Source organism: Cucurbita pepo, chromosome 7, assembly GCF_057944985.1.
Source record: "Cucurbita pepo subsp. pepo isolate OVF chromosome 7, ASM5794498v1, whole genome shotgun sequence".
Classification (NCBI taxonomy): Eukaryota; Viridiplantae; Streptophyta; class Magnoliopsida; order Cucurbitales; family Cucurbitaceae; genus Cucurbita; species Cucurbita pepo.
Genome location: NC_141804.1, coordinates 1302822 through 1329481, shown reverse-complemented (window position 1 = coordinate 1329481; position 26660 = coordinate 1302822). Strand labels below are relative to the sequence as shown.

The following is a 26660-nucleotide window of genomic DNA, read 5'->3' as shown; positions in this document are numbered from 1 at the left end:
GAACAAGACGTGGAGTCTGGAGGACATGCCGCCAGGGACACCGAGCAACCGGTCAACCTCTCGGCCAGGTACCGGAAGATGGAAGACCTATTAGGGAGAGGTGAACCACCTGGACTGGCGGCGCGCCAACTCGAAGAAGAGGCGGCCGAACAAGACGTGGAGTCTGGAGGACATGCCGCTAGGGACACCGAGCCATAGGGCTCAAAATGGAGTTCAAACGAAACGAAATAAGTCACATATAACACAGGTTTTAGGAGGAGATTGTTAGATAAAACCTTTGTTTTTTCCTTATTTAGATTCACACGTTTACATTTAATTTCCGTTTGACCATTTGACAAACACGTCGAATGGATTAGCTAATTCTTAGACGTCATTTTTCTAGGAAGTGGCACAGATTCAGTTGGCCACTCTCCCCCCATTTTTAGGATAGGTTGTATTTAAATAGGAAATCTGTTTACCAGATTTCAAAAACCGGATTTTGAATAGCAGTCAAAGTTTCAGTCCTTTTCTCTCTCTTATTTTTACGCATTTTATCTTTCTTCCAACAACCTGTCGACAATATCCTCTCGTGATTTCCCTGCCGATTATCGAAATCCAACAAGTGGTATCAGAGCCTCGTTGAAGCGATCGGTAGTATACCATCACAGAAGAGCCAATCTATCAACAATCAAGTTGAATAGCTCAAGTGGTCAGAGTGTCGACCTAACAACACATAGGTCTCAGGTTCGAGTAGAAGAAAATGCAAAGGGCGAAAATAAGCACATCGTGGGGTCCATCTCCATCCCGAGCAAACTCGCTCACTCCTCCACGCCGCCGTCAAGTGCCGGCATCTCCATCACCGCCACGAAGAGGCCGACGCCGTGATGACGGGCGTCGAGGTGTCGTTGAGCGAGTGATCAGGGAGACAACGACCGCCGTCGTTCAGTACCCGATGTTGACAAGGTCCAACTACAACGAGTGGGCCTTGTTGATGCGCGTCAACCTACAGGCGCATGGGTTATGGCACGCTGTCGAGCCAGAGGAAGGAGAAACAATCGAGTACCGGGAGGATCGGTTGGCGTTCGCCGCCATATTACGATCTGTGCCCCCAGAGATGCTGGCATGTCTCTCCACCAAGCGCACCGCGCAATCGGCGTGGGAAGGAATTAAATCCCGTCGGGTCGGTGTACAGCGAGTGCGGGAATCCAACATTGAGCAGTTGCGGAAGGAGCTCTCGGAGATCCGCTTTAAGGACGGCGAATCCGTCGATGATTTTTCAATGCGAATCACGGGGCTCGCCAACAGCATCACCACACTCGGTGGCAGCATCAGCGAGACAGAAATCGTGAAGAAGATGCTGCAGGTCGTCCCCGATCACCTCGAGCAAGTTGCAATTTCAATCGAGACATTGCTTGACGTGAATGACCTAACGGTGGAAGAGGTGACCGGAAGACTGCGTAACGTCGAGCAGCGGAAGAAAAATGGCATTTCAGCTGTCGACAAGGAGGGTCGTCTACTCCTCACTGAGGAGGAATGGCTTGCACGCCTAAAGCTCCGTGATGACACCGGCGAGAGCAATGGGCCCTCCAGCCGCAAAGGCGGTAAGAAGCCGTGGAAATCTCGCCGGCGCATGCACGGGAAAGAGGCGGATCAAAAGAAGGAGGAGTCGACTGATGACGGGCCAATCCAGTGCTCGTACTGTGGGAAGAGAGCTCACCTGAGCAAGAATTGCTGGAGCAAGCTCAGGAACAAGGAGACGGCCGAAAAGGCCCATGTGGCTCAATCCGAGGAGGATGAGCCGACCCTTTTCATGGTGACTGCATCAGTTCTACCTGACGTCGAACCCGAGGAAGAGCTCCCCAAATCCACAGAGGTAATCGACGACGGCATAACTGCTCCGGTGAACGTCGAACCCCAGGAAGAGCTCCCCAAATCCACAGTGGTAATCGACGACGGCATAACTGCTCCGGTGAACGTCGAACCCGAGGAAGAGCTCCCCAAATCCACAGAGGTAATCGACGATGGCATAACTGCTCCGGTGAACGTCGAACCCGAGGAAGAGCTCCAACTGTGCATAACAAATGCACCTGGGGAGCCAATTCGACTAAAGGAGGAGCGAGTGCTCGCTCAAATCGGTGAAAGAGGCGAGCAGCAAGAGCACCGGCGATGGGTCCTCGACACGGGGGCAACAAACCATATGACCGGGGCCAAGTCTGCGTTTTCCGAGCTTGACTCGGGGATTCGCGGGACGGTGAAATTCGGCGATGGCTCCGTCGTCGAAATCGAAGGGCACGGCACCATCCTATTTGTCGGCAAGGGAGGCAATCATCACAAGCTGACCGGCGTCTACTTCATCCCGAGACTCAAGGCTAATATTGTGAGCCTGGGTCAACTCGATAAGGCCGGCTGCCACATTTCCATCAAACGCGGGCTACTTAGGATCCGCGATGATCGACGATGGTTGCTCACGCAAGTTCGGTGCACGACAAACTGCCTTTACATCCTAAAGCTAGAGATAGAGCAACCAGTCAACTTCTCGGCCAGGTACCGGAAGATAGAAGACCTATTAGGAAGAGGTGAACCACCTGGACTGGCGGCGCGCCAACTCGAAGAAGAGGCGGCCGAACAAGACGTGGAGTCTGGAGGACATGCCGCCAGGGACACCGAGCAACCGGTCAACCTCTCGGCCAGGTACCGGAAGATGGAAGACCTATTAGGGAGAGGTGAACCACCTGGACTGGCGGCGCGCCAACTCGAAGAAGAGGCGGCCGAACAAGACGTGGAGTCTGGAGGACATGCCGCTAGGGACACCGAGCCATAGGGCTCAAAATGGAGTTCAAACGAAACGAAATAAGTCACATATAACACAGGTTTTAGGAGGAGATTGTTAGATAAAACCTTTGTTTTTTCCTTATTTAGATTCACACGTTTACATTTAATTTCCGTTTGACCATTTGACAAACACGTCGAATGGATTAGCTAATTCTTAGACGTCATTTTTCTAGGAAGTGGCACAGATTCAGTTGGCCACTCTCCCCCCATTTTTAGGATAGGTTGTATTTAAATAGGAAATCTGTTTACCAGATTTCAAAAACCGGATTTTGAATAGCAGTCAAAGTTTCAGTCCTTTTCTCTCTCTTATTTTTACGCATTTTATCTTTCTTCCAACAACCTGTCGACAATATCCTCTCGTGATTTCCCTGCCGATTATCGAAATCCAACATCATGATCTCCCTACATATGCGCCTTCCCGCCACCAATTTTGCAAGAACCCTGCCCATCCATATCCTTCGCACTTGAATTCCGCGACATTTTAGCTTACTTTCAAAAGTCCACAAAGCTAAACTCGATGCTTCCGCGTTCAATGATGAACACAATCCATTCCCCCAAAAACTTCAGGAATCAGTTCGGAAGGCCACATAGTCTGATTCGAAATGTGCATATATATATATATATATATATATATATATATATATAGAGAGAGAGAGAGAGAGAGAGAGAGAGAGAGAGAGAGAGAGATGGAGGAGATGGGGGCAGTTGGGAGGCGATGAGACATGGCGGCCTCTCCCTCTACAGCCTAAGCCTGTACAACACGAACATTACACAAACGATATGTAGTTCATCAAAACGACATGTCGGTTGAACCATTCATTTTGGGCCTCGTCTTTTTCATCTTCTGGGCCTGAATCATTAGTATCAGCATTTAGTGGGCCATTTAGCCCAATGCCTTTTTTAATTAAGTATTAGGGCGTTAATTTAAAGCACTTAATTAATGATAATTATGGTTGCTTGATTTGCCGACAAACCAGCCCAACTGTCACCTTTGTCCTCCCCCTTTATAAACCTTGTACCTCAAACTTTTAAATTATTTTACCTTTTAACCATACTCTTAAATTTAACATTAAAAATTAAAAAATAAATACGGAAAATACATTACTGTACGTAAAAAAATACGCATAAATCTGAGTTATTATGATTGAACCACAAAAAATGCTGATGCACATTGTTGATATATATAGTAATTTTCATTTTCTTTAAGCATTTTTTAACTGTTTTATTTTTACGCTCTCATTTGAATGTGGTATCGATTCACACATTTGTCTTTATTGTTATTCAGTTTCATTTTTTTAAATAAAATTCATAATATTTAATTAAAAAATAATAATTATGTGGATGATGCTCGTTACTTAAGTCACTGTTGTTAATCGAGACGAAGATAAATCAATAAATAAATAAATAAATAATAAGGTGTCAAAAGAGTTAGATTATTTGGCATTGTCACCCAACCATACTTTTATTTTTTATTTTAAATATTTAATTGTCCTCGTCAATTAAAAAAAATTAAGAGATTAAAAAAAGAAAGATAAAAAGACAAAAGGGACATTACAATTTTTTAATAAGATGGTTGAATTATTAAAAGCTCAAATTAATTTAATTAGTCGTTTAAATATATTTATATTCTTAAATACTGGAGAACTTTATAATTTTAAGCTTGTACCTTATAAAGATTGTAAAGTCCCAGATCCACCGCTAGCAGATACTGTCTTCTTTGGACTTCCCCTCGAATCTTTAAAACGCGTTTGTTAGGGGAAGGTCTCCACACCCTTATAAATGGTGGTTTGTTCTCTTCCCTAAGACATCACAATAATAGTATCAGAGTCAGGTTCCGGACGATGTGCCAGCCTTCTCGCTATTTCTCGAAGGGGTAGACACGAGGCGGTGTGCTAGTAAGGACGCTGACCTCAAAGGGGGTTGGATTTGGGGCGGTCGCAAATCGATTGGAGGAAGGAAAGAGTGTCAGTGAGGACGTTGAGCTTCGAAGGGGGTGGATTGTGATGTCCCACATTGGTTGGGGAGGAGAACAAACCACCATTTATAAGCGTGTGGAAACTTTTCTCTAACAAGACGCGTTTTAAAGGCTTGAGGGGAAGTCCGAAAGGAAAAACCCAAAGAGGACAATATCTACTAGCGGTGGATCTGGGGCGTTACAAAGATTGTGAGGACGGTCGAGAAGATCCTCACTAGAACCTCATGCCTTACAAAGATTGTGAGGACGGTCGAGAAGATCCTCACTAGAACCTCATGCCTTATAAAGATTGGGAGGACTCCCGAGATGACCCTCATTGAAACTTCGTACCTAGCAAAGACCGTGAATTTTTGTTTTTTACGTGGACCTCAAAAAAAAAAAAAAAAAAAAAAAAAACAAAACAAAACAAAAAAAAGGAAATTATTTAATTAAAATAATTAAGTATTTAGTTGTAAAAATTGTAGTTATTTAATTTATTGGGTGGAGGAGATAATGTAAAACAAAGGAGTGAAAGCTTCCAAACAACCATCCTATCTGGCCATTTGCCTGACAGCCCAATCCTCATTTGACTTTTTCTTTCTTTTTTTAAAATAATAATAATAATAATTATTATTATTATTATATAAATTAAGACAAAAGTGAATCTATTTATTAAAATTTTATTTTAAAATTGCATAACTATCACAAGACTATAAGATTTCATTAATTGCAATATTAACGTAAATTATACATAAATTTAGTAATTAAATACATAATAAGAGGGATTATTTATATTATTATAAATATATATTTTTATTTACTTTTTTAGCAATAAAAAAATTAATTTATTGTTTTTTTAAATTATTTTAAATAAAATCAAACTAAAATAACTCTAAACCATAATAAATGAATTTTTTTTAATTTATTAGATATTGATATTTACATTTTATTATATACTAACTAAACGGCTTAATAAATATTATATTAAAAGTTTATGATTTATTATATATTTAAAAAAAAAATTAAAGTAAGGATAATATTGTAATTTTATTAAATAATATATGTTTTTTTTTTTTTAAGTTTATTGATATTTTTTAATATTAAAAGAAAATAAAAGAAAAATTAAAATTGATACCCGCTCTTTTACTTTTTAGTCCATCTCTCTCTACTCTCGACGCGCTCTCTCTCTCTCTCTCTCTCTCTCTCCTCCATGGCTCACCTCTTCAGAGACCTCACTCTGGGCAATTCGAAGAGGGAGTCCACTCCACCGCCGCCGTCTCCGCCGCCGTCAATTATTCCCGTCCGTCCTGTCATTGCCGCTGCTGATCTTCCTTCTCCATTTGGCCAACTCGCTTCTCAGCTCACCGATTCCGATCTCCGCCTTACCGCTTTTGAGATCTTCGTCGCCGTTTGTCGGACGTCTTCTGGTAAGCATCTTACGTATGCGTCTTCAGCTTTCCAGCATGCAGAGTCTTATAATCATCAACACTCTCCGAGCTCCCCTGGATTGCAGCGATCTCTCACTTCCACAGCTGCCTCCAAGGTTAAGAAGGCATTGGGCCTCAAATCTCCAGGTTCTGGTTCTAAAAAGAGTCCTGGCTCTGGCTCCAGTCAGGGAAAGTCTCGGCGGCCTTTGACTGTTGGCGAGTTGATGAGGATCCAAATGGGGGTTTCTGAGACTGTCGATTCTAGAGTCCGAAGAGCGCTCCTTAGAATTTCTGCTGGCCAGGTTTTTGTCCAATTTTCTTGTTTCATGTCAAATTCGATTAGTTTTGATCATCTTGTCCATATGTTTTCAGTTTTTATGGCTGGACGTAAGGTATGCTGGTATTGGAGGAGTCCATTGTTTTCTCAAATCTTTTTCTTATTCCTTTTTGTTCCATTTTTTGTGATTGCGATGCTGAATTTCGTGTAGCTCTTCCCATTTTTTATCTTTTGCGTCATGCTAAAATACGATTCAGCATGGCAGACCCAATGTAAGTGGCGATGATGATGATTTACACGTTGAAAATTGATACTAAAATGCTGGATCGGTGTTGCTGGATTACCTCGAAATTTGTGAATTATCACGATTTTAGCTCTTGCAATAATTGAAAACAGCATCTTCATCCAATTTGAAGCATGATGTGTTTCATTGGAATGCCTACTTAATTTTTGTCTATTTCTGATCTATATGTTGTTGAACTTTTACAGGTTGGAAGAAGAATTGAGTCAGTTGTAGTTCCTCTAGAACTATTGCAGCAGCTCAAGGCTACAGATTTTACAGATCATCAAGAGTATGAAGCTTGGCAAAAACGAACTTTGAAAGTTTTAGAAGCCGGTCTCCTCTTGCATCCTAAAATCCCCGTTGATAAGTCGAACGCTACAGGACAGCGGCTAAAACAAATAATTCATGCAGCATTAGATAGGCCCATAGAAACTGGAAAAAATAATGAGCCTATGCAAGTTCTTCGTAATGCTGTGATGTCTCTTGCTTCCAGAACATTGGATGGATCACTAAACGAGGTATGCCACTGGGCAGATGGGATGCCACTGAATCTCCGACTTTATGAGATACTTCTCGAGGCCTGCTTTGATGCACACTATGAGACATCGATTATTGAAGAAATTGATGAGCTCATGGAGCATATTAAGAAGACTTGGGGAATTCTTGGGTTGAACCAAATGTTGCATAATCTTTGTTTTACCTGGGTTTTATTTCACCGTTTTGTTGCTACTGGTCAAGCTGAACTGGATTTGCTTTATGGTGCTGAAAGTCAGCTAGCAGAAGTTGCTAAAGATGCAAAGACCTCAAAAGATTCCGAGTATGCCAAGGTCTTGAGTTCTACATTGAGCTCAATTCTAGGTTGGGCAGAGAAGAGGCTTCTTGCTTATCATGATACGTTTGATTCTGGGAATATTGAAACCATGCAAGGTATTGTATCTTTGGGGGTATCAGCAGCTCGAATTTTAGTTGAAGATGTATCAAATGAGTATCGTAGGAGGAGGAAAGGCGAGGTTGATGTTGCACGCAGCAGGATTGACACTTACATTAGATCATCTCTGCGCACTGCTTTTGCTCAGGCAAGTCATTACCTGCTCCAACATTCTCTTTAAAGTTATAAGTGATGAGATACATAATACGTTATACTGTCATACAATGTTGTGTCGATGACCTTTGTGACAGTAGAATTGACCTTTCATAATACAATAATCAAAGGATGGGAAGAGGCTGATGTTATCTGGTGTAGGCATCAAACATCCATTGCACAATACTTTTCTGACATGGAAATTGCTGAAAATTAATGAAGAGAGACGGAGATCTTTCTTCTCTTTTTTGATTGCTGATTCATTTTATCAAGTTGGACGACCTTTATAATGTCCACAATTTTTTAGTGCATGCGAAGCACCGTGGCACCTTGCCTCATCCTGTATAGAATGCACGGCAGCTAGGTGTGCCTTTTGGCACTGTGGTGCACGCCGTGCATCCTTTATAAATTTTTATTACTAAGAAAGAAAAATGGAGTGTCAATTTATGCATACAATCTCTAAGATAAAACCCTCTATTTTTTTCTCTGTCCATGCTTCATAATATATATTCTTTTTCATATACTAAATATTTATCATGTTTTCTATATATGTCTTACCTCCCTAAACCCCACAAATTTTCCCCGCCTCATGCTTGAGCTCTAGATAGCCATTTTGCCTTAAGGACATCCTATGCTTTTAAAAACACTGATTCCATCTATCTTAAAGATTTGGTATATCTATCGGAAGCCTGCAGCATCCTTTGATTGTGGGAAACTTTCTCATGTCAAGTCTGTTGAATTTTGATATATATATATTTTTTTATCAAGCAGAAAATGGAGAAGGCAGATTCAAGCAGGAGAGCATCAAAAAACCTGCCTAATTCTCTTCCCCTCCTTGCCATTCTTGCAAAGGATGTTGGTGATCTTGCAGTCAATGAGAAGGACGTTTTCAGTCCGATACTAAAAAAATGGCATCCATTTTCCGCAGGAGTGGCAGTGGCCACCCTTCATGCTTGTTATGGAAATGAACTGAAGCAATTCGTCTCGGGTATTGGAGAGTTAACACCAGATGCTATACAAGTGCTTAGAGCTGCTGATAAGCTTGAGAAAAATCTTGTGCAAATAGCAGTAGAAGATTCAGTGGACAGTGATGATGGTGGCAAGGCAATAATTCGTGAGATGCCTCCTTATGAGGCTGATTCTGCAATTGCCAATCTCGTTAAATCGTGGATGAAAACAAGATTGGACAGAATGAAGGAATGGGTGGACCGAAATTTGCAACAAGAGGTGTGTCCTATAATTTGCATGTGTTATTATAGTATGTTGTTATTTTCCCTGTCAAAGGTACTTTACGAAATAAGTTGCATGCTGATATGACGTCGAGGGATTTCTTTTTCTCATCATTCCGTTACTGCCATACTTCTATAGCTTTATCTCCTCTCACTTACTCTATTTTATGATTTACTTGTTTATGACATGTCAATAGCTGCAGCAGCTTGTTTCTCAAATTGAAATATATTACCAAGTGATGCTTTGCTATTTTCATTTTCTTGGATCTTCCCTCATACACGGTCTAGCATTAGGTTATAATTAAAATGATGAAGGTATTGGTTTTCTTATTTGTGGGTTCAAGACAGTCTTAATTCTCAAAAAGCGTTTAGCAATTGGACTTGCTTACTCCGACTAGTTGCTTCTGTTAATGATTGTTTAACGTGGCTTGCTTCAATAATTCCTTGCATGGCTATGGACTGGTTGCTAAAAGGGTTTCCAAGTACTACAATGTTAGTCTTTTTCCTTTATATTGATTTTTTCTGTTCTATGGATGAAATTTGTCTTACTATATTCCTGGGTGCTTGCTTCTGCTAGCTTTTCTTCTTCTTTTAAAAATAAATTTTGTTATCTTATTCTTATTGACCGAGTAATTTTGATTCTTTACTATGATTCAAGACATGGAATCCAAAAGAAAATCAAGGATTTGCCCCATCTGCTGTTGAGGTTCTGCGAATAATAGATGAAATATTGGATGCATACTTTCAGCTGCCGATACCAATGCATCCTGCTTTACTTCCTGATTTGATAGCTGGTCTTGATAGATGTCTTCAGTACTACATAACGAAAGCAAGATCTGGCTGTGGTATCTTCTCCTGACATTAATTTACTTCCATGAGTTGATATTATCTGTTATAAACTTCTCTATTTTCTTTATCTTTAGGATCACGAAGTACATATATTCCTACTATGCCAGCATTGACTAGATGTACCATCGGATCGAAGTTCCAAGGATTTGGGAGGAAGAAAGAAAAATTACCAAATTCTCAGAGGAAAAATGCCCAGGTTGCAACATTGAATGGGGATAATTCATTTGGGATGCCTCAGATCTGTGTTCGTATAAACACATTCCATCGAATTCGAGGTGAGTTGGAGGTCATGGAGAAAAGAATAATCACTCATCTGAGGAATTCTGAATCTGCTCATGTAGAAGATTTTTCTAATGGTTTGGGGAAGAAATTCGAACTCTCACCTGCTGCTTGTGTGGAAGGAGTTCAGCAACTCAGTGAGGCAGTTGCTTACAAAGTCATTTTCCAAGATTTAAGCCATGTTTTATGGGATGCTCTGTATGTAGGGGAGCCCTCATCTTCTAGGATTGCTCCTTTTCTTCAGGAGCTCGAGCGCCACTTGCTCATCATCTCAGACACTGTGCACGAAAGAGTTCGAACAAGGATTGTTACAGACATAATGAAAGCTTCTTTTGACGGTTTCTTACTAGTTTTGCTTGCTGGGGGCCCTTCTCGTGCCTTTTCTCGACAAGACTCCCAAATAATTGAGGACGATTTCAAATTGCTCAAAGATGTATTTTGGGCGAATGGGGACGGTTTGCCATTGGAGTTGATCGATAAGTTCTCAACCACATTAAGATGCATCCTTCCTCTTATGAGAATGGATACAGAAAGTATCATAGAGCAGTTCAAACGCACGACAGTAGAGACATTCGGATCTTCTGCGAAATCCAGGCTTCCATTACCACCTACATCTGGGCAATGGAATCCAACTGAACCAAACACTCTTCTACGCGTTCTTTGCTACCGAAATGACGATGCAGCTTCAAAGTTCCTCAAGAAAACTTACAATTTGCCCAAGAAGTTGTAATAGAAAGGTGAATGACAGAGATTAATGCTTTGGCCAGAAATGGCGATCCTTCTGCAGGATCCCAATGAAGATGGCAACAGAAAAGCATTCTAAAGGAACAGTACCATCTTGTACCGCTGTTTAAGGGGCTACAGAAGAACTGGGAGAGGACTGAGCAAGATTGGCAAGAAGGTTAGATTGATATTTATTCACAATTCAATTGCTCCACATGAATATATTAGGTCTCATCATTTATAGTGCAGCTTTTGTTTACAAGGTTCTATGTTTTGGGGGCCTTTGGCCATATCTTTATTCATTTTTTTCCCTTTTTTTTTGTTCCCCATTTTGTTAATCGTATACGATGATGCCATAGGAGGTAGAATCATTATCATTGTTATTCACGAGCGCTATTCTGGTATTTAGTGTGTAATATATATATATATAGCACCCATTTCTTTATTGCAATGGAAATTTTTTCTTATTTCTTTATAGCATATTATTAGTCCATTGTTTGCCAATATACCTTCTTTTAAACTTTATATAGGAAGGTTATATAGGTTGGATGATGAAAGTTCCACGTCAGACTAATTTAAGGAATGATCCTGGGTTTAAAATCAAAGAATACTCTCCATTGATATGAAGCATTTTGGGGAAGCCCAAAGCAAAGTCATGAGAGTTTATGCTTAAAGTGGATAATATCATACCATTGTGGAGAGTCGTATTCGTCTAACAATACATTCTATTAATATTAGATTAGTATTAGTTAGTGATCTTGGCTCAGTTCTTCTTTGATGAACTATTAGCACCAATCCTCCCTTTTGTCTCTCTAAGCACCAGTCCTCCATTGTCTTTGTAATCCTCCCTTTTGTCTCTCTAAGCACCAGTCCTCCATTGTCTTTGTGGATTGAGGAGAAAGGGAGAAGCAAGGAGGTCAAGCTCTTTTGAATAGGTCAACCTCTTTTGAATATACATGGATTTTGGCAATGCAATGTAATTGGACTCTCATGTCGATGCAAATGAATCATCCTTTTCATGTTTTAAAAAAAATGCTAAATTATTACAAGTTGTAAAGATATTGAATCAATAGTCTCCTTTGCAAATTCGTATTTTTAGAAAAATGCTAAATTAATTAATAATCTATTAGACACAAAATTGATAATTCAAATCGGGAACCCAAGTAGACCATTTTTTCCTTTTACGTTTTCCTCCTATGCACAAGCATTTATAAATAAACTACCCTGTGACCAACTATAAGTGTTGCATAATATGGCATTAGATGATCTTCATGTCCCATGAACCTCCCATAACAAGATTACACTTCCGTACTAGACAAATAAAAGCCGCAACAGTAGCCAAGAGATGGATGCACAGTTCACCTCAAGTGATTGGTCCAAAAAGGAAGCGAAACCCTCGACATGTCGATGAGCAACTATACCATCATAATTTTGTTCATATGGTGACAGATAGGTGCAACCATCTGGAGAATGGGATCGACCATTGGCTCGGTTATAGTCCACATCATCCTCACCCCTCCAAAAAAGCACGTCCTAGATTTTTTGCAAGAGCCAACCTGATGGAGCTCAATGCCAGAGGTGACAAGTCAGATTCAACGAAGTCTGGTCGCAGCCTTGCCATTGACAGCTCTTGTAGTTTGTTCAACAAAAGGTTGGTTTGCTCAACGTTTAGTAGAGGACCTTCGTGCCAATCAATAAGCTTCAACTGCAGAGAGGTCAAGTTGTCATTCTATAATTGCAACTACATATCAGTTCAACAACATGCAAAAATATAATAATATAACTACCGAGTCATTAAGAATTGGCAGCCAAAAGCGCTGAGGTGTTGAAGGGTTCTTCATAAGCTGCAGAATCAAATAATATTGATCACTAAAAGAGGTCCAATTGATAGCAGATAAAATGTAATGGGATTAGATAGGGAAAATCTCCAGTATTGTTTTTCTAATTAGAACCAATAAAGGCCTCAAAGTGCTTGATGTTTCATTAGGTTCAATAAATTCACCCAATTAATCTCTAAAAATGTGAAACTGATTTTGAAACAGTTCAAAGCTTGCCATGTGCTTTTGAAAGGGAAAGTTAAGTAATACCGCAATGAGAGAGTCTACTGCAGACTGTACAACGCCTGTAGTTTTCCCCTTATGATGAACTTGATGAAGTGATTTTTTGAAATCCCTGTACCTATTCATCCACCAAAGGTTAGATAGGAGAGAATAAATTGAAAGAAAAGCAAGGGAATGAAGCATACTTGTGGAGAAACTCAAGGCCTCCAGTATTCTTAGATTCAGAACCCAATAATTCGATTAATCCTTCCCATTGCTGCAAAATTGATAAATGGCGAATATGAATGTGACTGATTGCACAAATATGGGACGCTTTTCACAAGTGATACATCAATAAAGGAATTTTAATGAGCAATGCCAGAATATGATACCATAGAGATGAAAAATAACCAGACATTTATGTAACAAATCCAATTTTGGAAGAGCTGGAATTCAACACATGGGTTCTCCAAATTAAAAATCTCAAAGCATCCTGGTTTTAAGAGTGTGTTTTGCATGCCTTTTAAGGTACTTAAGATGACTAAAGATGCTTTTCTCAAAATTTATGGCATTTGGTTAAAATATTTGGAGTGATTTTACCAATTAAAAGCACCTTTATAAAAAAAAAAATTATAATCAAAAGTTGGTTAGAAAATTTCAAAAAAAAAAAAAAAGAAAAAAAAAGCATTTAAATAATGATTTCCCAAACATGCTTATTACAACAAGTGCTTCACACACACATACATACACACACAAAAAAAAGACACTTTTCTCTAAAGTCAAAAAACATTGACTTGTGATCTAAGAAGCATTGATACAAATACATGAAACATATAATGTCACGTTATTTTTATTTTAAATCTAGGATGCAAGACACATTTATTAAAATGTATATCATTTTGGTACAAGAAGGAAATTCAAAGTCTATGTTGATGTATTTATACACTTGACAAATGAGTTTGATGTATTTCTGTAACAAGTATTTGTTATGAGTCTAACAAATATTAAATCTATATTAACACTGTACAACTAGTATCTAACATGTCTATTGTGCTAACAAGTGTTAAATTAGTGTCTACGTGCATACACGAACACACTAGCCAAACTAAAGTGTTTGCTTCTTAGTTTGAGATTATGGGATGCTGGAATTAGAGATTTATATTACCTTGAAACTTTCATCAGATATGGACTTTCCAACTGAATCAAACAATTGCAGGGCAATCTTGTTAAGACGAACTTCATCCCTAGCTTTCCGAAGCCAAAAAACCCCACACCCTTTCCTACCATGCTTCCAGTGGTAAACTCCGGCAATCTGAACATTAGAATTCCTTTTTTGAGTGTTCGTGCATGTAAATAAAACATGAACTCCTAGAATACTTGTGTCCATTACAAGATTCGCCTAGTTGTAGGCAATTGAAAAGTAATAAATTAAACTGAAACATACCTTCATAATGTTCGAACTAAGATCGTCAAGTTCATATAATCGACATATCTCTAAATTCTACAAGGAGAAACAAATCATGTTAAAATTCACCTTCAAAAGATAAACCCAGATCAAGTAGAAACTCCAGAAGCTCCAACAAATATAGAATTTTGCAGTAAAACGTATATCAATCACCTTAAGTAGCATCCCATTATGTTGAACAGGTTGATTGTATAACAACGTTTCTAAAAATCCAATTCCCTGCTTTGCGCACGATGTCAAGTAAATTGGAGCTATCTAAGACACAAAAGTGTAAAAAACATAAGGATTAGTTGATGTCATGAGGGAAGAATTTTCATCACCTTGTACAAATAAATATATATAAACAAAGAGCTTGAACAAGACGAGTCGCGTCAAGAATCTACTTCAAACAGCAAAAAATGCCTGAATGAACTTCTTTCTCCCTCCTCATTTTTAACCTGGGACCTACTTAAACTTTGTGAATGTTTGTCCCCCAACTAAAGGAACATTACTTGAATAAGAAAAAATGAACCATGTAAAACCATACATCTCAATAAACAATCTACATATGAATAGAACTAGAACTATTCAGGATATCCTTCTTTGAATCTTTTAGACAAACCCATCACAAAAAAAAAAAAAAAAAAAAAAAAAAAAAAAAAAAAAGTCGATTACAGAAACACAAACCTGCCAAGTAAATGCATGTGAACAGAGAACTTGGGCATACACAAGCCGATGAAGCTCCTCTATGCTAATTCCCCCAAGATCATAGAGCTCCTCATGTAGAAGAACTTCTACTTGATCACTCTCTTCCGTCAACAATTCCATGGCATGTGTAACCATCCTATCAATAGACAGTACTAACAAGCTTTAAACACTGACGCATTAATGCATATCAAAGGTATAGGCACCAAAGATAAGGCTACTGTAGCTCACCAGGGGCCAAATCCTCTCGAACACTCCGCTAAAACAACCTGAGCCATGACAGAGAATCCCCTTGAGTCAAGAATAGAAAATCAGAACACATATATTCCACATTCCTTACCTCTGTACTTTCTCCGAGAATTCCAATCATTAGCCTCATCAAGCGATCAGTATTAGATGCTTTTTTCAACTGCATACATCTTTCTGCCAGGTTGTACATGCTTTCTAGACCCTGACTAAACCGAATAAGATATTAGCCTCTTACAGGGAAATGTGCAGGATGCAGAAACTCTGTTAGATTGTTCTAAAGTGGGCAACTGAAAATTAGTAGAACTCTTGTATCGTGCAGGTGAACATTACCATCGTGAATGGTCTAACATACAAAAGCTGAGAGATATACAGCTCCATCCAGTTGCAGGTTGCACCACTGAGGCTCTCAACATTTCCTAGAATGATCTGAAGCATATTCCGCAAACCTTCCCTTGTCTGAACATGAGCACAGTGAACCCAAAACGCACTACCGTCCAACTTGGTTATTTGCGATCGCCATTTTTCCCATGCCTATTGAACAACATGAATAATCTATACCTTGTATCAAGATTTTTCACAACATGATGTGCAAAATTTTAAACTCAATTCAACATACCTTCGTAAAATCAGGCTTGGTTTTGAAGCATTCACCAAGTCTACCAGAATCCAACTCAGGGCGCATGCGTGGCATTTTTGAAACTAGAAGAGCCACTGCCTCTACCAGTCCATTCTCTGTCTGTCATCCATTACGTATCAGATGAAGTTATAAAAAGACATTTCTATTGCCACTACATTACTATAAATTTTAGAGATACACAACTGACAAATACAAGAAAACTGACATCACCTGTATAAGGAACAAAAACCACTCATTCTAAACATCGAGAGATCAGTACATCCATCACCGAGGAACATATACTCTCCTTGTTTTTTAATTTATGTCATACAAAATCTTTAAGAACACTCTTTCCATCAGAAAAATCCATTCAAACAAGGAAATTTTTAATAAATTCCTCTCATATTTAACTCATCAATTACATTCCTATAAGGAAATATGGTCATAATCTTAACTCCCACTTCATAGAATGTTTCACTTGTCAAGGAAGCCTCCCTCAAAATTTTCTACTATCGTTGAATTTCTTTCATAAGACAAATTGTTCAATGTCTAATTTGCATTTTTTTTACGACTATGTGGACTATACCCCATTCACCAACATTTGTAACCACTACACTGTTTGCTCAGTAAAAACTTCATTCTTTATAAGTTCCTTCCCCAGTGAAGTGTTATGGGCTAACTCTTATTTTAAGGAAAATTATATAGTAAGTTCTTGTGATAGTACAAAAATGCATATGAAGATGTAACAGCAACTCTTAGATCAAAAAGTTCACACATCATATTTAGGGTTCTTTTGCAATTTATGGGCAACAGAAAATTTCTAACAAACCTCCCGATTGCTAAGCTGATCGAGCTGATAAGATCCATGTAGGCGCAACATTTTCACCTGCAAGCAGAACCAGCATTACCACTTTTTAAATCATTGTGTGATGTGTGATGTCATATGCTGGTTAATAGGTATAAAGAATGGAACACTAAGTGAATATCCTATATCCACTTACAACAATCTCTTGCCAACCAACTGCTAATGCTGATGAAATGACATCCCAATAACTTGGATTATCCTCAACTACCTTGACATAAAAAAAATTAAAAAAAGAAAAAATATCATAGTTAATGATCACCAATGACCAAAAAGAACAATGGATGCTAACATTTGCAAGTGGGAACAAAAGTCTAAAAACTATAAGAAACACATAGGTAACTAAAATGAATGAACGAAAAATGATGGAACCAAATGTGGGGAACCTGTAAGTCGTCAAGTTCTTTTTGAAAATTGACAAGTTTTGAATGGATAGTTGATTGTGTAGTTGAGAGGACGCTATCATATTCCTGCAATGACAAGACAAGTATGAACTATCAACAGATAATTATTACCATTAGTGGGACTTTTCCAATATAAATTCTTAAAGAAAAGAATGAAAAAGAAGGGAAGATCAATACAGCTAACCAATCAACAAGGCGTTCATTAAGCCACCAATGAGACTGCTTGTCTGCATAAAACACATCCATCAGCTCCCAAGCAGCTTTCAAACATGTAGGCTCCTCGACTTTCTATAGAGATTCTTAAAATATCAATAACAAAATTACTTGTGGCATAAGAAATAAAGGTTTAGCAACAGTAACTCCGCGTCCAGTGACAATCCTCAGTAAACTTAACGATATCCAAGCACTTCCAGGCATTATTACTGGAAAGAGCTACTAGAATTCAAAATTAATATGCGACTGCAGAAACATCAACTCACCTTCAAAATTTCCAGTGGATCCTCAATAGCCGAGCTAGGAAGTGCCTTCGGGTTACCAAGAATTGAACTCACGTCCTTGCTATACTCCGCTATGTATTCCCACCTGTTTTTAAACGAGTCCCTTCTAATTAGTAGAGGAATAACTCAACATGTATCAAAGAGGTTTGATAATAAAAGGCATTGCGTCCAATTCAATGTACACCAGAAAATCAGCAGAACTCCTTCGAAGTCCAATTCCCAGTGCAATAGACATTTCTTATAGAAATGTGAGTTTTCATACAGATAATGCAATCCAACAAATTAAATTATAAATTTCTAATTACCACCACATTCTTTAGCGCTTACCCATCCGGATTAAACTGTGACAAACCCATCGACATCTTCGACAAGCCCAAAACCATATTCTTCCGACTCTGAAGAAGAGCAAATGGGGAGACTGAACCGTACGCGATCCTCCGAAACTCCGCAGCACTAATTTCCGTATCTCCATTTCTGATCTTCACCTCCAAAACTTGCCCGCCAACTTCACCGTCATCAGAACCTGCAGAATTGTCGCCACACTGCTGCTTAAAAATGGAAACACGGAAGGAGTTGCCTCTGGCCCAGGAAATGGATAATCGAGCTATTGGAGGCTTAACTTCATGCCTGATAGGGTAGACCACTTCTCGGTCCACCGAAGAGGACAATACTAGAGCTCCGCTGGGAGAAGAATCAGAAACGGGGGCTGGCATTTCAGCAGCTTCAACTCAACTGAGTGTGAGTGAGCTCTGCTAGGGTTTTGGGAGCGAAGAAGAGAATTCGAAGAAGGAAAAAGCCGGGAAAGTAAAACAGTTAGGTCTAATTAAGCCCTAACTTCGCGGTTCGGTGTAAATGACGAACCCGGATTTTTTCGGTCATATTGTATGTATATATATGTATGTATGTGTGTGTATATATATATATATATATATATGTATGTATGTATCTGTATATATGTATATGTATATGTATGTATCTGTATGTATGTATATATATGTATCTATATATATGTGTATATGTATATGTATCTATTATATATGTATATGTATCTATATATATGTGTATATGTATATATGTATATATGTATATATCTATATATATGTGTATATGTATATATATGTATCTGTATGTATGTATATGTATGTATGTATATATATGTATCTATATATGTGTATATATATATATATATAAAACTATAATAAGTATTTACTATTTACGTGTGAAAATCAAAATAAAATAAGTTAAAATATAAACTTAAAATCACAATATTATTATTATTATTATTATTTTTGGTAATATATGACCCTTGAAATAGAAAATTCAAACCTCTACCTTTAAAATATAATATATCTTTTAGGCTAGTTTAGTCATATTCGTGTTTGTCAAATTAATTTTTTTTAGCCCAACATATACATAATTCGAGACCTGATGTCTCTAATAGCTTGAATCATTTCTTCAAAGCGTTTTATTAATCCTCACCGATAGATAGGACAACTTAAATAAGATGTCTCTATGCCTTGAATCCATTTCCTCGAACCCGTTTATTAATCCTTACCAACGAGTAGGACAACTCAAATAAGAAGTCTCTATGTCTTAAATTCATTTCCTCGAACCCTTTTATTAATCCTTACCAATAGATAAGACAACACAAATAAGTTGTCTTTGTGCCTTGAATTCATTTCCTCGAACCCTTTTATTAATCTTTATCGACAGATAGGACAACTCAAATAAGATGCCTCCATGCCTTGAATCCATTTCCTCGAACCCTTTCATTAATCCTCACCCGACAGATAGGACAGCTCAAATAAGATATTTCTATAGCTTGAATCCATTTCCTCGAAGCCTTTTATTAATCCATACCGACGGATAGGACAGAGATTCCATGCCACCCCCATAATACTTTTCCTTCCGAAGTAAGGAATCTTCCATAACCACTTCAAACCTTCTCTTCTTTACCTTCAAAGTTACAATCATCTATATCAAATCTCCCAATACTTCTTCCAAATCTTCAAAAGAATATAAATTTACATTAAACATTTCAAGCATCCCAAACAGAAACCAAACAAATACAACGTTTGTCGATACGATCACGAACAAAATCGACAGTCCGACACATATATCTTCTAGAGAGTTTCACAATCATACTGTAAAAGGGCAGGCTAGGCTATTATTCAGGGCTACAGCTTACGATAAACAAAGTCACAATTTATTGTACAATGGTAATGATAATCATGACGGGCAAGTTCTTGCAGGTTGATACACATTATCTATCTTGAAAAGCAGAATAATTTGAAAGATGTTCGGATTTTGCATACCTGATGGCTCCTCTCGGCTTATAACACTAATTTTTAGACGTTGAAGATTGGAGAAACTCGTTCACAAGCTCCTGGACCCTTTTCTTCATGATCTTGTCTTTAATAGTTGCCAGCATGTGTTGGTAGACTGCCTCCATCCTTAGTAGATCTTTGCGATCTATCGACTCGAAAAGGGTTTCCCATTCCTTGGCAATGTCGAACGTACCAGAATTTTGCAATGAGAGTGGGATATCTCCTTCTTGGAAAGGTTTTCCAAATATGGTGCCATGAAGAAAGCTTGCATACCGTTCCATAACAGACAGTTTCTCTAGCAGAACTTTGATTTCCTCCATAGCTATAAGCAATTTTTTGTTTTCTTCGGTTACTTCCTCGGTACTATCTTCTTCGACTTTATCTTCCGTGTTTTTTGTTTCTATTTTCTCTTGAGTGAAATCCTCGCCCGGTGGAGGCCACGACACGACGGTGGGAGTATAACAATCAACTGTCTTACCATTTCCAAGAACTCCGCTTCTCCCTCGTCCCCATGACCATAACTTATATCCATTATGTGCAACAATGATAGTATGAGCAGCCCCACAAGCAACCTGAACAGGATCCAAGAATTTTGGAGATTGAGACCCATTGCATAAGATGGATAGGGGAGAAATCGCATCGCCTGTGTCGGTCCCAGTGAAACTAGCATCAGGGCAAAGTCCAAGTCCCCTTTCCATTCCCCAGGACCATACATCTCCAGCTGATGAAACAACGCTCGTGTGAAAAAGGCCACAAGCAACTGAGATCAGAGATACAGATTGCGGCAATTGTTTTACAGGCTTAGGAAGCAATTCATTTTGGGTAGTTCCATGTCCAAGCTGCCCATTTTCCCCTATACCAAATGTCCAACATACACTTTCTAAAGTGTCACTTGGTCCCTTTCTACGGCTAAGTAAAGCGGTATGGAATGCCCCGCACGCTACCTCATACACTGCCCAAGGGGATGCCTCGTTAAACGTCTCGATAAGTTGGGGACGTGCCCTGCCATCTCTATCTCCCAGGCCTAATTGGCCATGAGAATTATTTCCCCATGAGTAGCAAACTAAATCTTCATCTTTATTGTAGGTTGCCCCAACACTAACCAGGGCCACCATATGCTCATTACCACAAGCAACCTTAACAACAGTATGGCCATGGAGCTCCGACACTGGAGAGGGAGTGAAGCTGCTAACATAAGATAAGCCAACTTCGTCCTCACCGTTTGGCTTTGGACAATTACCCCACATCCATAGGGCTCCGAGATCGTCGATTGCAAGAGAGACCAACCCCCCGGCTTTGACGTCACAAATCTGATATAGATGCAATGGAAAACTTAAAAGGAAGAAAACAAACAAACAAGCACAATTCGGATTCTATTCATCAAAACAATGAGAAAACTCATGACAGACCGTTTTTGACCCCTTATCCTTCGAGCCTGACTCGTCTGTCGAAGAATCTGGAGATTCCAACTCAAGAAACTGCTTCAGCAAGCACGGGGTAGCGGAATTTCCTCCATCAAATCCAAGTTGGCCATCTTTGTGATAGTCAAGGATGAAGAGAGGATGAAACTGTAAAAGGAAAAATGAGCACTCTTGATAATTTATGCACTAAATGCATCATAACAATCCGTGTGAACCCATTTCAAAGGATACAGATGTTGTAACCCCAGCTCCATACTGAACCATCATCTGCGAATAAATAGAGCATGAGCACAACTAGACCCCCATTTATAAATCAGTACAGTAGCACTAGAACATAACGCTTTCAGCCTACTTTCTTCAAAATCACTAATCTTTTATTTTGATTTCTCTAAATATCTTGTTTTGGGTCCTCAACTTTCATAAGAAATTGTTCGGGTTTATGCCATTAATTTCTGTATGATATTTAACCAAAAAAAACTTAGAAACCCCTTTCTTATATGATATGACTGTGCATCAAATTCAAGTGCATACCGTTGTCAATTGCTCAGATCGGCAATACGACAATCATATCATTAGTACGAGGCCTTTTGGGGAAACCAAAAGCAAAGCTACGAAAGCTTATGCTCAAAGTGAACAATATCTTACTATTGTGAAGAGCCGTGGTTTCTAACGCAAGATAGATCAACGAAAGCATTTCTAGCTGCTGCATTAAGTTCTACAGCTACCCACTCTGTAAGTTCTTCAAATTTTGTCTCAGTTTCTACTTAAAATGCTTATTTTCTCAATCAATCGGCCAACGTTCTAACTTCTTCAAAACTTTACAAGTGAGAGTTCTTCCTTTCTCTCGCATTTGAAACAAATCTCTCTAAACCATTAAACTGAATGAAAAATCAAACTGTTTCAGAACCTTTTCGTCGTCGAGGAACTAAAAATGATCAGATATTGAAAGAGCATGAATCCTCTGATGCTCATATTTTAGATTTAGAATTCATGTTTTCATTTACCCAAACAAGTTCGCAACAGTTAAAGCAAAACAAGCTCTATCTGAAGATCGAATGCAGTATTTGAAATCCAAAAACAAGCTCTATCTGAAGATCGAATGCAGTATTTGAAATCCAAAAAGACAAACAATCACACTAACCAGCAAGAGCGAGGCTATGATAAGAACCAGCAGCAATCGCCACAACTTCGAGATTCGCTTCCTCAGAACCAAGCTTAACTCGTACAGGTAAAAGCTCGTCCGCTTCCGTCCCCGTCCCAAGCCGCCCAAACATTCCTCTTCCCCATGAATACACTCTCCCATCTCCTGCAATCCACAACAGAGAACTCTGTCACAGCTTCCGACTCTATATCAACTGAGAAACAATAGAGAAATGCACAAATCATAAAATCTCCCTACCAGTAAGAGCGAGAGTGTGAGCTTCACCAGCAGCAATAGCGACGACTTTAGCCGATATCTTACCGGAAGAAGCTCGAATCCCGGTCCCGGAATCCTCCATTGCGTAGCCTAGCACAAAACTCAGGCAACGAAAGCAGGGTAACAGAAAGAATCCAGACTTAGGAGTGCGCAACGGATCAAATTTGTCAGTGTGAGATTGATGAAAGCTGCTGCGCCTTTGGCTAAGATCGAAGATACTGATTACTATAGCTCAAATTCACTTCTGCAACTCCATTGAAGCTTCATTCAATTAATTATTGAACTCCACAAATTGATTGAAGAAGGAAACGGCGAGGATATCTCCAGAAACAAGGCTATCGCTTACTATTCAATCATTTAGGAAAATATCGATTTTTATTTTTTTAATATATTCCTAAAATATAGATGAAAAAATTAATAGTTTTAAAAAATATATTTAAAAAAATACCTTTAAATTTTAAAAAATTTAATGATAAGTTTGAATATAAACTATAAGATGTCAATAGACAATTTTTGTCCATATATAGACGATAAAAAAAAAAAAATTAATTTTAAGATGTCTATAGACAATTTTTGTCCATCCTCCATCATGGCACTCTTCTATACTGGCTCGCATATGGCTGGATGAGCGTCTCTTGAGGGACGCCACTCTGCTTGTCATAGCGTGAGGGTCACAACCTACTCTCTTCATAGTATGGTTGTTGTCATTGTCATGGCGTGAGGGTCACAACCTATCTCTTCATAGTATGGTTGTTGTCATTGTCATGGCGTGACAGTCACAACTTACTCTCTTCATAGTATGGTTGTTGTCATTGTCATGGCGTGACAGTCACAACCTACTCTCTTCATAGTATGGTTGTTGTCATTGTCATGGCGTGACAGTCACAACCTACTCTCTTCATAGTATGGTTGTTGTCATTGTCATGGCGTGACAGTCACAACCTACTCTCTTCATAGTATGGTTGTTGTCATAGCGTGAGGGTCACAACCTACTCTCTTCATAGTATGGTTGTTGTCATAGCGTGAGGGTCACAACCTACTCTCTTCATAGTATGGCATGAGGGTCACAATCTACTCTCTTCATAATATGGTGTGAGGGTCACAACCTACTCTCTTCATAGTATGGTTGTTGTCATGGCGTGAGGGTCACAACCTACTCTCTTCATAGCATAGGTGTTGTCATGGCGTGAGTGTCACAACCTATTCAAAAATTAATTTTTTTTCATAAATATTAAACGTGTTAATACTTCTTTAAAATTAAACATGATAGTATTTTTTAAACAAAGATATTTAAAAAAAAAAATTTAATAGTAAAGACAATTATTTTAATTTTAAAAGATAAAAATAAAAAAATTTGAAGATATTTTAAATTTTTTTTAATAGTAAATACAATTATTTTAATTTTAAAAGATAAAAAATAAAAATAAAGTAAATGAAAATTTTTTAAAATATTTTTGGATGTATTTCCGTATTTTTTTTTAACAAATAACGCTAATTGTACTTTTTAACCTTTAAAAGTATTAACAATAAACACAATGCTTTAATTTAACACTGATCAATAGTTTCATTACGAGACATCTTACGGTGTCTCTTTAGCTATTATAGCGATTGTTGTCAACTGCGTCGTGTTAATCGAGATAGACAGACAAATTCAAATACTTTTGTCGTGTTAATCGAGATAGGCAGACAAATTCAAATACTTTTGTTCGTTTGTCGTGTCCTTCCATCTTGCCCTACAAACTACACAGCTAATATTTCTCCTTCCCTTGCTTCGTTTCCACCTCGAGAAACAATCATCATGAACGAGATTTCGACATGTCGTACAAGCCACAACCCGATCGTCCTTCTTTAGATCATCCAAACAAACAGGACATGCAGTCCCATCTTCAATATCTACAATAGGTACACAAGAAGTCCTTTCTTTTACGTGAAAGAATTGTTGATGAAATACTCTACGTAGACTAATTTCAGCAAGCGATTCCGCCATAACAGGTGCAGTAAGCAAACGATTCAATTGACACGGTCGAAGCGTTCTCCGCCAAAGACATACATCATCCAGTGACACACCCAGAGCCCGAATGTAAACAAATAACATGTGTTTGCAAGGCGTAATACGATCGGGGCAAGTGCACAAGGGGGTAGAGGATAGAGACACAATGTAGACATTGCCTGTGGCTCCCAAGACAAAGAACGAAGAATCAGAGCGGTGTAGGAGACGGAGGTGATGGTGGAGAGCTCGAACAATCCGGGCAGTCATAGCTTGGGAGGGCTCGAACCAAGGAAGATGAGGACGGGGGCGGTCCGGTGCGGATGAAGTCGAAGCAACAGACTCCATGAGAATTTGAAAGGCAATTCCAAGTACCACATACATATATAAGGGAAGGTAAACCACACGATTCTTTGTGTAGCTTTGAGGGAAACGATGGGTAAGTTTGGTGGCGGAGAGAAGGGAAAGTGTGCGGAGAATTCATAGGCTTAGCTTGCTTGGTTAAGTAATGGCGGTGGGCTACAAGGCACGCAATAACCAAATTACCAGCGCCTTAGGCTGCAAAAAGAACAGATTCTTGATTCTAATCTCTACCCATTCAAGATCCTGTTAGGTGCAGTTCATATCTCAAAACAATTTATGATCATCAACCAAGATCTATACAAACAATGTAGAGATCAAAACTGGAAACTAGGGGGAATCAGATGAATCTTAACGATTAAGAACACGTGTTCGTGTTCATCGTTAAACATCAGAAACGGTGCATAATTTTCATGTAGAACGAAAAGGTACACGTGCTGTTATATGTTTGTCATCAGCCCAGATCACAATTTTAAAAGATCTAACAACTTTCATGATCGTTTTCGGAGGGCTTTTATCGAACTTTAAAAGAACAATTTTGCAGGCATGGGTTATTTTACTAGGCAAAGTTTGCTATGACAATAAACTTTACGCTATAAATGGCGGTAATCAAGATGTAATCGAGGTATTACGAAACAGCAACCATTGATTTTCATCTGCCTAAGATTCTCATCAATTAGAAATCAAACACCATAATGGAACAGACAGTCATGTGTTGAGTTATAAGATGTTAATATGTATCGTAACCGTCAAAGAAACCGATCATACGTCAAAGAATCATCACCAAGATGACAAACTACGCAGGAAAATGAAGTTAACATCTCAGTAAAACATCAATGTACCTTCGAGCTGAAAAATCTGAAGTGCACGGTGTACGTGAACAGACGACGGTTGAATATTTCTTGAAATCCAGTATCGAGCCAAGACGAGTCGGGAGATTACGAAGTTGTTGATATATAATTCAGATACCTGCAGTCGATAACGGAAACAGAATGAGTAACAAAGATTATCCAATTCTTTCACTCTGGAACTCTACAATCAAAAAAATGTTCTTCATTGCCTCCATGTTCAGTTCAAGAAACCATTCTCTAATGGCATCAAAGATTAATAACCACAAAGTCTACATGGACAGACATCTTTATAACTGATAGTTTTTCCTTACCACGCAATGCCGAAGTATTTAGCTTCAAGAAAAATACAAAAGCAAAGTAGAATGGTTCGAAGAACTGCACCGTCGCTACTGATGGCACTCGGAAACCCGATGGCAGCCATTCTTCTGGTTCCGAAAAAGGGAACCGGGTGTAATTGACAGCCATCCCAGTGTTGACAAACAATATTAGTAACCCTAGTAGATATCCACAAAAATAACGAATCGGCACGAGCCATAAATCATCGGCTAACTAATGATTGTATAGATAG

At 38.8% G+C, this 26660-nt stretch overlaps 5 protein-coding genes across 8 annotated transcripts; 2 read left to right on the top strand and 3 right to left on the bottom strand.

Moving 5' to 3' along the window:
* Positions 1-739: 739 nt before the first annotated feature.
* On the top strand, positions 740-2559 carry LOC147791581 (uncharacterized). The gene is made up of 3 exons (XM_087125553.1): positions 740-1420; positions 2090-2300; positions 2489-2559. Exons 1-3 carry the CDS (start codon positions 740-742, stop codon positions 2557-2559), a joined length of 963 nt encoding a protein of 320 aa, XP_086981679.1.
* Positions 2560-5924: 3365 nt separating this feature from the next.
* LOC111798457 (elongation factor Ts (DUF810)) lies at positions 5925-11391 on the top strand. The gene is made up of 5 exons (XM_023681614.2): positions 5925-6494; positions 6959-7828; positions 8605-9060; positions 9721-9907; positions 9986-11391. The coding sequence occupies exons 1-5, from the start codon at positions 5976-5978 to the stop codon at positions 10918-10920; spliced, it is 2967 nt and encodes a 988-aa protein (XP_023537382.2). The 5' UTR covers positions 5925-5975; the 3' UTR covers positions 10921-11391.
* A 629-nt stretch (positions 11392-12020) lies between these two features.
* LOC111798458 (nuclear pore complex Nup85-like protein) lies at positions 12021-18547 on the bottom strand. Its single transcript, XM_087125751.1, has 18 exons — positions 18057-18547; positions 17712-17814; positions 17410-17520; positions 17215-17298; positions 16968-17039; positions 16796-16852; positions 15967-16086; positions 15681-15881; positions 15442-15552; positions 15333-15370; positions 15084-15240; positions 14571-14672; positions 14397-14453; positions 14118-14264; positions 13159-13229; positions 13001-13091; positions 12701-12757; positions 12021-12618 (listed from the first exon to the last, which is right to left on the bottom strand). The coding sequence occupies exons 1-18, from the start codon at positions 18440-18442 to the stop codon at positions 12424-12426; spliced, it is 2160 nt and encodes a 719-aa protein (XP_086981877.1). The 5' UTR covers positions 18443-18547; the 3' UTR covers positions 12021-12423.
* A 699-nt stretch (positions 18548-19246) lies between these two features.
* Positions 19247-23257, bottom strand: LOC111798459 (Regulator of chromosome condensation (RCC1) family protein). Of its 3 annotated transcripts, none has more exons than XM_023681619.2 (6): positions 22877-23257; positions 22619-22783; positions 21709-21744; positions 21466-21590; positions 20045-21366; positions 19247-19735 (listed from the first exon to the last, which is right to left on the bottom strand). In XM_023681619.2, the coding sequence occupies exons 1-5, from the start codon at positions 22974-22976 to the stop codon at positions 20071-20073; spliced, it is 1722 nt and encodes a 573-aa protein (XP_023537387.2). In that variant the 5' UTR covers positions 22977-23257; the 3' UTR covers positions 19247-19735; positions 20045-20070. The 3 variants fall into 3 exon arrangements, with proteins under 3 accessions (XP_023537387.2, XP_023537386.2, XP_023537385.2); XM_023681618.2 differs by having other exon boundaries at positions 19249-19685; XM_023681617.2 differs by lacking the exon at positions 19247-19735 and having other exon boundaries at positions 19737-21366.
* Positions 23258-24542: 1285 nt separating this feature from the next.
* Positions 24543-26610, bottom strand: LOC111798460 (uncharacterized). Of its 2 annotated transcripts, none has more exons than XM_087125484.1 (2): positions 26474-26610; positions 24543-26210 (listed from the first exon to the last, which is right to left on the bottom strand). In XM_087125484.1, the coding sequence occupies exon 2, from the start codon at positions 25263-25265 to the stop codon at positions 24564-24566; it is 702 nt and encodes a 233-aa protein (XP_086981610.1). In that variant the 5' UTR covers positions 25266-26210; positions 26474-26610; the 3' UTR covers positions 24543-24563. The 2 variants fall into 2 exon arrangements, with proteins under 2 accessions (XP_086981610.1, XP_086981611.1); XM_087125485.1 differs by lacking the exon at positions 26474-26610 and having other exon boundaries at positions 24543-25439; positions 26084-26403.
* Between the last annotated feature and the right edge of the window lie 50 nt (positions 26611-26660).

Coding starts and splice junctions, on each gene's coding strand:
- LOC147791581 (XM_087125553.1), top strand. CDS start 740: ATGCAAAGGGCGAAAATAAGCACATCGTGGGGTCCATCTCCATCCCGA. Junction 1,421..2,089: donor ATGACCTAACGGTGGAAGAG/GTGACCGGAAGA, acceptor ATTCGACTAAAG/GAGGAGCGAGTGCTCGCTCA. Junction 2,301..2,488: donor CCTATTTGTCGGCAAGGGAG/GCAATCATCACA, acceptor TACATCCTAAAG/CTAGAGATAGAGCAACCAGT.
- LOC111798457 (XM_023681614.2), top strand. CDS start 5,976: ATGGCTCACCTCTTCAGAGACCTCACTCTGGGCAATTCGAAGAGGGAG. Junction 6,495..6,958: donor TTAGAATTTCTGCTGGCCAG/GTTTTTGTCCAA, acceptor GAACTTTTACAG/GTTGGAAGAAGAATTGAGTC. Junction 9,061..9,720: donor ACCGAAATTTGCAACAAGAG/GTGTGTCCTATA, acceptor CTATGATTCAAG/ACATGGAATCCAAAAGAAAA.
- LOC111798458 (XM_087125751.1), bottom strand. CDS start 18,442: ATGCCAGCCCCCGTTTCTGATTCTTCTCCCAGCGGAGCTCTAGTATTG. Junction 17,040..17,214: donor AAGAACTTGACGACTTACAG/GTTCCCCACATT, acceptor TTTTATGTCAAG/GTAGTTGAGGATAATCCAAG. Junction 16,853..16,967: donor TTGGTTGGCAAGAGATTGTT/GTAAGTGGATAT, acceptor TTCTGCTTGCAG/GTGAAAATGTTGCGCCTACA.
- LOC111798459 (XM_023681619.2), bottom strand. CDS start 22,976: ATGGAGGATTCCGGGACCGGGATTCGAGCTTCTTCCGGTAAGATATCG. Junction 21,591..21,708: donor GAGCTGGGGTTACAACATCT/GTATCCTTTGAA, acceptor ACTATCACAAAG/ATGGCCAACTTGGATTTGAT. Junction 21,367..21,465: donor AGGATAAGGGGTCAAAAACG/GTCTGTCATGAG, acceptor CATCTATATCAG/ATTTGTGACGTCAAAGCCGG.
- LOC111798460 (XM_087125484.1), bottom strand. CDS start 25,265: ATGTATGTGGTACTTGGAATTGCCTTTCAAATTCTCATGGAGTCTGTT.